This window comes from Nanorana parkeri, unplaced genomic scaffold (assembly GCF_000935625.1).
Source record: "Nanorana parkeri isolate BGI_ZX_2015 unplaced genomic scaffold, ASM93562v1 scaffold36, whole genome shotgun sequence".
NCBI classification, from domain to species: domain Eukaryota; kingdom Metazoa; phylum Chordata; class Amphibia; order Anura; family Dicroglossidae; genus Nanorana; species Nanorana parkeri.
This window is the reverse complement of record NW_017306304.1, coordinates 1,535,455-1,545,562: the sequence shown is the minus strand read 5'-3', so window position 1 is coordinate 1,545,562 and position 10,108 is coordinate 1,535,455. Positions and strand designations below refer to the sequence as shown.

The 10,108-nt window shown below is 37.4% G+C and overlaps 1 protein-coding gene across 1 annotated transcript in view; it reads left to right on the top strand.

Annotated features, from left to right (window-relative positions):
• The first annotated feature begins 1,002 nt into the window (after nucleotides 1-1,002).
• Nucleotides 1,003-10,108, top strand: part of PITX2 (paired like homeodomain 2) — an 18,715-nt gene continuing 9,609 nt past the window's right edge. Inside the window, exons 1-2 of the mRNA XM_018569925.1 lie at nucleotides 1,003-1,176; nucleotides 5,154-5,219. Of these exons, the coding sequence (XP_018425427.1) occupies nucleotides 5,174-5,219 (46 nt within the window). The 5' untranslated portion in view covers nucleotides 1,003-1,176; nucleotides 5,154-5,173. The remainder of the gene's footprint in view (nucleotides 1,177-5,153; nucleotides 5,220-10,108) is intronic.

Below are 10,108 nucleotides of genomic sequence, written 5' to 3'. Positions count from 1 at the left end.
AATGACTTTCCAGCTAGCAGCTGGATCGAGGTAAACAGATGAGTGTGATGGCAAACTCACATTTCCCTCTTAGGAGAAGACAGATTGTACCAGGCTTGTGCTTCTTGTATAACACTGCTATGCATACATTTCATGTTCTGCGTTGAAAAAAAATGGTTTATCAAAGACCCCATGTGAACTTGCTGGCTGCAAGCTTGTTGTTCGGGTTCTTAGAAGGTGTAGGGTATTTAATGTTATTAATTCATCTGCAGAGCTCTCTAATGTCTCACTTTGCTCACACACCAGCAGTAGCGGCCCTCTCAATGAGCAATCTGGGATTAGTCATGTGGGTGTTTTTTTTGTAGGGTATATTGTACACCATTTGCACTATATGTTCATCTTTCACAGAACTCCCTTTTCACATAAAGGTACATATCATCCCAGACATAAAACTGGTGGCATTCCCTGTGTATTTCCACTTCTAATTTCACTAGGCACCGATGCAGATTATTGTGAAAATGAAATACACATATTTTCAATAGCTACACAAAAATGTAACAAGATCAGCCCTCTTAAATGTTACAATACAGCTAAATTATCAAACATTTTAATTTCTGGGTGGAGATTTACAGCTACATGATTGAATCCTATTACAAAGTCGCCAGATCTCCAGTAGATTTATCAGATTTTAGCATTTTTCTAGTTTTTATCACTTTGCTAATCCCTCAGCACTGTGCTTTTCTCTGTGTGTCCTTTGCCCCCTATTCTTCTTGATATTTCTGATTTCCCTGACCTGGTGATGAGATTTTGGTTGTGCTCCCTGTCTATCCCTCCGTGTGTGTGTGTGTGTGTGTGTGTGTGTGTGTGTGTGTGTGTGTGTGTGTGTGTCTATCCCCTGACCCCTCTCCTCCCTCCAGCCCTGCTGACTGAGTTTGGTGGAATCTCTGCTGACGTCACGTCATTCCCCCTGCAGAAAGGGAGAGAGAGGGAGGCAAACAGTGAGAAGGAGAGAGCCGTGAGCAGACACCTCTCTTCTCACAGCCTTATCAGGAACCCCACAGGAACTTATAGGACATTGCTTTTGGTTTTCTTTTGCATTTGGGATCCTTCAGTCACTTCGCTGATTTGTGTGATGCCCCAGCCAAGCCTGCACTGAGGATTTGGGTCTTGAAGAAAGAGCAGCCCATCAGACAGCAGGTAAGTCCACATGTAGCCTAGCTGTAGCCTGCAGATGTGAGATCATGAAAGTTCATACATTTGTTCCACCTGGGCCTGTGCCGAGTAACAGATCACCTTCTGATATATAATCCCTTTTACTGCCTAGATGGCTCTCTACTGTTGATATGTGCACTGCATGTGTATTTGTACAATGTCCCAGCCAGAGACCTAGAGGGGGTTCTGACAGCTCCGGGGGCTGCCTGTCTCTGCAAATTATACACGGCAGAGCAAACAAACTAGAACTTAGACATTAAAACACATATGTGTGCATCATGTAGGGTTAATTCACAGAAGTATTTTACACTGATCTGAGTTGACTTTAAATACACATTAGGCTCCAGAAAATGGTCCCAAGTTCCCTGATTCTGATGTCTAAAGTGAACGAGGAGCAGAGTAAAATGACTGCTTTAGAATGAATGCAAATCAACTCTTCACACTGCCCAGACTATAAAAGTGCTGATTTTGGAAGCTATACTTTATGCAACATGCATTAACAGGATGTATCTGTCAAATAGCAACTGGTATACAAGGACACATAAGGTAGTATAGTTACTAACGCACTCTGATTGATGGATTCTGAATGAACATATTCTTAATAATATGCAAGCCATTGATAAAGAGTTGGGCCCCAGGGCTGTGACCCCATGCATTCAAAAAATGTAATAGTATGTCCTCATTCTTTGCATACGTGGTGCTTTAATATTTTTTGTTTTATACAAAAAAAGCCCTTTTCACCATGTGTGTCCAGATTCTAGTTAGTGACAGCTATGTCCTGTTCTCAGGGTGGCTACAATGCTATGTGTATATTAACAAAGTCAACTCAAGTACTTCCCTCAATGTCAGACAAGTTTGCAACAGAAGACAAAGCAAACCCAGATGGTTTGAGATCTGAGGACTGTTAACACGATACTGATATGTGTGAAATATTGCTAAATGTGGCCCAGACATAAAATTACATATCGCACTTTCTTTTATCCAGTTCTGTCTCTCCACACATCACAAGTGGAATGTTTCAAAAACTTGCTTTAAGTGTTACCATCATTTACACAGCAGACTGTCTATGGTGTGTAAAAAGCGTATTAGGACTATAATGAGACTGCTTTCTCTATGGCCTGGAAGCTGCCCAGCAGCTGGCTGTAACATTGTGAATTGCTGGATTTATGTATCTAGCATTGAAGCATACTGAAACATGAAATCAAGTTAAAATTGAGTAGCGGGGTCGCCAGCAGCTTGGTGGTCCCATCTTTTCTACAAGTGTTTACAACATAATGGCACAGTGCTGGAAACAGGCCTGCAAGTCTTGTTATTACCATCCTGTGAACTCATACTGTTCACACATTACAAGCAGCTACCTGTATGATCCCCTGTCTGCTGTCAGCTGCAGGTGAGGTGCCTAGAAACATAAACACATCTCTGTGGGAATGTATACACCTCTGCACTAGAATAACATCCGCTGGCTTGGTCATCTGATGTATGTCACGTTATAGTGTGCATAAATGTAGTAGTAATAATAATAATAATAATAATGTTGCTATTATTATAATAATTATTATTGTTATTATCATTATTACATTCTAATTCTAAAAGATATATATTTATAAACACACAACACACATATAAAAAATGTTCAGTTTTGTTTTATGATTATTATTAATAATAATAATAATATTATTATTAATATTATCATCATCAAATGTGTGTAGTATCCCGCATAAACAGCACATCAATGTCATAATTCAGTAGGAAAAATGAATACGGCACAATAATTCTTACAGAAGAAAAGAGCAGTAAAGGCTATTTTGTAATTTTTACACCATAAACGAATAGTTTATACTGTAAAATTTTTCTTACTGGGCACAAGAGCAGAAAAGGTTATTTTATGATAGTTACACTGCAAAACTATAACTGTACGGAAAATGAAAGGCTATTTTGTGACGTGACACTATAGCGAATATTGTACAATGTTTCTAATAGGACACAACTAGCAGCAAAAGCCATTTTGTAATAGTTACACTGCAAAACAGGGATTAATTAACACATTTTTCTTACAAGGCACACAAGCAGGAAAGTCTATTTTTTTAAGTGACACTTAAGTGAATATTGTTTAATGTTTCTAACAGGACACAACCAGCAGAAAGGTCTATTTTGTAATGGTTACAATGTAAAACTAATAGTAAATATTGTACAATGTTATTTTGTGATGTCCACACTTTAGACTAACAGTAATATTGCACAATGTTTCTTACAGGTCACAAAAGCAGGAACATTTTTTTATGGGATGGTGACATGATAAGGCTAATGTCATGTGTAATATTTGAGAAAATGTAAGAGCAAAATCAGAGAGAACGTGTGAAAGTGAAAAGTGCTGACCCTGCCATAGGTTATCTAAAAATGATTCTTGTAATAATTAGGCCTCAGCTCCCAGTCAGCAGTAAGCATCAATCCAGACATCAAGTAATCATTCAGCCAATGCAGACATAAAAGGAAAAAGAAAAAAAAAAGATTACCGAGATGATGACATGCAAATTTCCCCCGAAATTATCATAAGTAAACATTCCAATCCTGGGCTAATAAAATCCCATCTGTGTTACTTCATATCGAGTTAGTAGAGAGCTGTGATAATGAATTTTGTAATATCTCAGGAACAGACATCTCAATCAGGCACTAATCCTGAGATTTTACTGCAGAATCATTCAAAGATGGGGCAGCCAAACTTCTGCTTCTCTTTGGCACAAGCCTGGGAAAAAAAACACAGGAGAGACTGGAAAAGAGAAAGGGAAAAAAAAAGTCAGTGAAAATAGTAAACATAATAGTGACTGCTTCCTGGGGTGGTGGGAGTGTCAGGAGCCTGCACAGTGATTGCTGCCCACTGGCTCTATTACACTCTTCTTAATTGTTCTCACACCACAAGTGAGCAATCACTGACTTCATCCTAATTAACACTGAATGTACAAAGCACAAACAACTTCTGTGTGCTGCATGGGGAGGAAGGATGAACTTGTCAGGGTTTGCTACCAAACATCATTGGACTGATGTACTAAAGAGATTGTGTTCCCACCAAATATAAGAAGGAGACATTCTTATTTTTAGTTGTCCCTTAATCTACTTGGGTTCATTGATTTACAGACCAAGATGGGACCAGTATTTCAGTTAATAAACTTGTGTACAAAAATCTTCACATATATAATACTTTGAGGCTGACTACAGAACTGATTTTTACCATGGCATGTGGTCACTTCCATATACCCAACCAGGTGCTGAAGGACTTGATCCTGATTGGGAATTAGTAGTGAACCCAGACTAGGGCCCTAGCTACTGAATCAGACCCAGTGTATTTATATATAACAATGGCTTTCATTGGCCACTTATCGGCTGGTATCTGACCTAGGTGGACTCTTATTAACGGAAATATAATTGAACAAATGAGTATTGGAAGAGACAGCGCTTTCTATAATTAGCTAATGTTTTCCTAGAAGGTAATGGCGTTAATTAATGATGAGTTATGCAGCCTGGAGCTTGTGAAATTACACATTGAGGTAGACTGCACGCTGCTATCTTACCATAATGTTCTAGATTGTTTGCTTTGTACTTTATGCTTATGTAGTAAGTGTTAGATGTATCATCACTTGTGGGGAGAGAGAGAGAGAGAGAATATAGGAGAGAGAGAATATAGGAGAGAGAGAGAATACAGAGTAATATAGGAGAGAGAGAGAGAATATAGGAGAGAGAGATAGATAGATAGATAGATAGATAGATAGATAGATAGATAGATAGATAGATAGATAATATAGAAAGTAGATAGATAGATAGATAATATAGAAAACAGACAGAGAAAGAAAGAAAGAAAGAAAGAAAGAAAGAAAGAAAGAAAGAAAGAAAGAAAGAAAAATGAAGTATTATGAATTACAGGTATCCATGAAAATCACGATTCCCCTTGCTTTTCAAATATTTTGCAGATAATAAGACAACAAAGAAAATGGAGTCTAACTGTCGCAAGCTGGTGACAGCCTGTGTCCAATCAGGTAAGAAGCAGTTTTGTCATTGTATGGATGTGAAGAGGTGACTGTGGAGGATCGAGATTTCTATGTACAGTTTCATGTCAAATGTGAATAGGAAATTGTAAGCGTTTGTTCCATTAGTGCGAGAAATTGCATAGACTTGGGTTAGACTAGGAACTGGTGACCCCCAGACTGGGACAGAGGTCAGTCTCCCCTCCTCCTGCTGTAAGCCCCATGTCTAAATCTCCTTTCTGTCTGAAATGTGCAGCTCAGCCCTCTGCAGTGGAGAGCCTCTTCTCTAAGGGAACCTGATATGAGCAGAGGAGACTTTTCTGTTGTACGGGGACTCAATGGGACTGCCGAGCCAACCGACATCAAAGCATGGCTTTCTAGGGCATTTTAATTAGCCTTACAAGGACCTACAACCGGCTGGACAGAAAAACAGAACACAGTATTGGGCCTAATTTACAATACCATGAGGCCATACAACCCAGCAACTTCTTCCTTGCTCTTATGATGATGATGATTATTATAATTTTTATTATATATTTGACCCAGTTGCTTTGTTGATATCTGCAACTTTGCAGAACTACGGCTTTGGAAATTGGGGAGTAATTCAGTGTTCTTTATTGAGACTGAGGATGCAGAAGGCACTAATATAAGAAGATTTAGCAAAGTAATCATTTTAAGTTTCCATGAGTGTGTTCACTTAAAAATCATGCACAAGGGAATAAAGAAAGTCCTTTTTTTTAAATTACTGAACAGGATTGAGTATTTTAAGGGGAATGGGCTGCTCTGGTTCACTAAAAGAAAAATGACCCTTTCAATATTACCGACCTACAGTTTATTTAAGTGGCGCTGAATAGAAGCCACTATTGTGCTTGGTGCTGCAGGCTTTCTCCAGATATGATCCTATGGCGTCCTCTGGCGGTATAGATTTGTAATAGTCCTAGGTAGACGAAGAAATTACCCTATTATTGTCGGTCAATTTGCCGTGTTGTATCTATCTATCTATCTATCTATCTATCTATCTATCTATCTATCTATCTATCTATCTATTTATTTATCTAGTTATCTATTTAGCTATCTAGCTATCTATTATCTATATTCTATATATCTATTTATTTATCTATCTATCTATCTATCTATCTATCTATCTATCTATCTTTCTATCATCCATCTACCTATTTATTTAGTTGTCATTTATTAAAAGCTTTCAGGGACAATTTCTTGTGCACTTATCTATTTGATCAATGGAAAATCTTATGTGTTTCTTCCTGCCAGTTTAAAGCTGTGTTGGTTTGGTAATCGCCCCATAATTATGATGTCATTGGGATTAGTAAAACCCTTTATAACCATATAATATATCAGTTTCTGAAGTCAAAATATAGGTTTATTTGCTAAGCTGATCGATTTCTTTTTTTTTCTTTTTTTTTTTTCTTCCCCCTAACTTTTATTGTGTTTTTACAGTGAGTAAGCTAAAGCTTACACCATTAGTACACCCGACACATAGCTGTAAAAATGTATAGTCTTAGTAAATGAGAGAGAATCTTTATCCCACCAGAAATTACCTGTATTTTTAATCTCATTAATATTAGGATACATTTCAGCAAATAAAAGCACAGCTTTACACCAATTGTCAAGACAATTGCAGTAAATAATGTTTTTAATATATTTCAATATACATTACTATATATGTTTGTTTGTTTTTTTTCCCTTCTCTGTGCCATCCTCCTCCTTGCCATAGCCTTGAATGCACTGGTTCTGACTGCAGTCTGTCCCAGTATTCTGATTCTCTTTGAACTGTAATTTCTGTTCTGTAAAACCAGGGTGAGTTCTGTCTATGATTGAATGAGATTATTACAGAAATCTGAAAGGTCCCTCCATGGTTGTGGCAAGGCACTACTATTTGCTAATAAAAATAAGTGATTGATCACTGAGAAAACACAAGAGAGCAAGCCGCACGAATGACAGACTCTTCAGTTAGAGAATCACTCGGTATCCACCAAATTTTTATAATAGAACCGTAAATCAAGATTGTGATTTGTGTGCCCCTTATACCGCTCAATTTTCCGATAATAATAATAATATTTACGTCCTCTCTATCCTCATGCAATAGAATTGCCCCAAAGTATTGAGAGCGGGGGGGGGGAGAGAGAGAGGGAGAGAGAGAGAAAGAGATTGTTGCCTGTTACTATATTCAGTCTAATTTGTTGTGTTGCAATTCTTTTTGGGAACACATATCAAAGAAAAAAATGTGTTATATGTTTTATGTGTATTATTCAGGGTTTTTTTTTTGTTTATTTGTACATTTTTACGTAAATCAGAATGAATGTACACGCCATATTATATTAAATCCATGCAACATTGCTCGTTTAAAAAAAAAAAAAAACAGCAAATAAAAAAGAAGCTATTTGCTATTTATTCTGTTTAGAGTGCATTTTCAAATTTCAAATAATATATAACCAGCATGTATCGGAATTTATTTTTTTTAAATGGAAAAAAGGAGAGTGGGGGTGTTACCTAAAGCAGCCAGTCAGATTGCACTGCCGTGTTTCTTGCGCACTTTAAAAAACAAAATCGAAGTTTGATTGGTTGCTACGGGAAAAGCCTTAATTTTTCCTTTGCTATTCTTTATATACAAATTATGTTGTATTTTTCTCTACTGAAGCTAAATATTGAAGGCTTGCAAAAAGAAAATAACGTTAATTAAGGTCGATTTAATTAGGAACATGGTCAGATATGTGACAGCACTACTTGTAAGTGTCTCATCGAAAACCATTTTCCCTCAGCTGTTTTCCTATTTCCCCCCCCCCCCCCCCTGCTTACCAATAATATATGCAAGTGTAGCTGGGCTGACTCGAGGGAATGAGAATGTATAAGGAAAGATGTTGGCGTGAGCAGGAATATACTAATGGAACAATCTGATGTCTGCTTAATCCTATGTAAAAAGCATTGTCTTTTGCCTAATATTGACTGAATGGTAATTAATGGCTCTCCATCCAGGAGAATGGGCAGTAATCCGTGCTGTGTGAGAGGGAGAGACAATGTTATCAGACAGCAGAGGCCCCACCAGCACCAATTTATCTATTAAGGGAATATTACTCCAATAATCTGTAGAAATGACAAAAGAGGGAGTATGAGGGGCAACAGGCACTACATTAACCTGGAGAATCTGTTAACAGCTACCTGTAAAATGTCACATTAGTGTGTATTAAATTATATTGTTATATGTCAGTCCCAGATCTGCTTCGTTAAAATCCAATTGGTAAATAAATAGATGGATACTAAGATGTAAAAATGCTTTACGCCTAATCTATATACTACATAATGACTTAATTCATGACCTTGATAGCTTATAAATATAGTGCATCTGCATTATTACATATTATGATTATGGTGTGATCTAACATCAATGCTTATCTATATCAGCATGTGCCTGAATTTTGCTCTGTAATGGTGTATTAAAATAGTAGCGAGTCTGTGATAGCAAAGGCCCCTACTCTACAGGAACTATTTGACTTCAATAAAAATAAAAATAATATATACTAGCACTGCCAGTCATGAAAGGCTGATGCTGGCTTTACATTTGTCTGCATGCGGTGGTTCACACACACACATAGAGAATTAGCAGATCTGGGCGTGTTATTGGGTAAACACACCTGTGACATTATAGAAAAATGTACTCATTGTTAATTGCCTATCTCACAAAAGTAATAGACTTCTTAATTGGGCTGTGATACTCAAGTACAATTATAAAGGTGTGTGTTTTGTTTGACACCACTGCAAGTTGATATCACTGGTGTCAGTATATCCTGCACATTCCATTGTTTTATTTTTATTGTAATTACAAAATTCAGGTAAATGATAGGTGAAGTGATACGTATTTTATATGGCTATAAAGCAATAGCATCAGCGTAGCAGTAGAATTCGGTACTGCTTTATGTACCATTGCTATTACAGCAAAAAAAAAATTTACAACTATGGTGTTGTGTGTATGTAAGTAGAGACAAATCCACCCATTGTTTTTGATATCATACAGGCTGGACAATGCTTAGTGGGCAACAAAAAGCAGTGATTGTATAATGTACTTGGGTAACAAACGGATTTAGCACTCGCAGAGCTTTACATGAGGGCAGATATATAACATGCCAGGACGTAAGGGTTTATCTAACCGGAAACTAGTTTTATACTTCCATGGCAAACACACAATATGCTTTCTAGGCCTTCTTGTATAGAATGGTGGGCAGGGATTTCAGATGAGCTGTTAATATTAATTATGGATCCCGCAGGCATTGCCAGCTCTGTGTATATGGAGGAGGGCAGGACAGATGAGAGCCGGCTATACGTCCACATTTGTTTGAGTTTGTTTATTCAGTGTGACATCGTTTTGCCTGGTATGAAATATGCTGCCACTGAGCTCATTACAGCTACTTTCCGGTTTACGTTTAATATATTATGTCAGTTTCAAGTGGATACTTGTGTGTATACCTACACAGTTACAATTTAGTCACAGGGGTGATTTACTAAGGGGGGCAATATTACACCGGGCCAGCTATTTTTATTCCATTTCAAAACTAGCAAAAAAAAAAAAAAACAATAATGGAGAGAGAATAGTCAGAAAATGTTTGCCCAGGGCAACCACCAAAGTTCACCTGGATCACTTTCCCAAAGAATGAGGACAGTACATTTTGTTATAGTACTGCTTGTCCCAGGTTTTCTTACTGGGTTGATTAACTAAAGAATGAGGGACTGTTTCAGGTAGATTATGATATAAGTGAAGCTGTGTTCGCTCCAATCATTCAATCCTATGTAAGAAAAAAAACCCTGTTCTCCCTTACTGGGAACGCAGCTTCACCTTATTTACTAAACTCACCTTGTTGAGTGAATATTCTACTTATTTAGTAAATGAT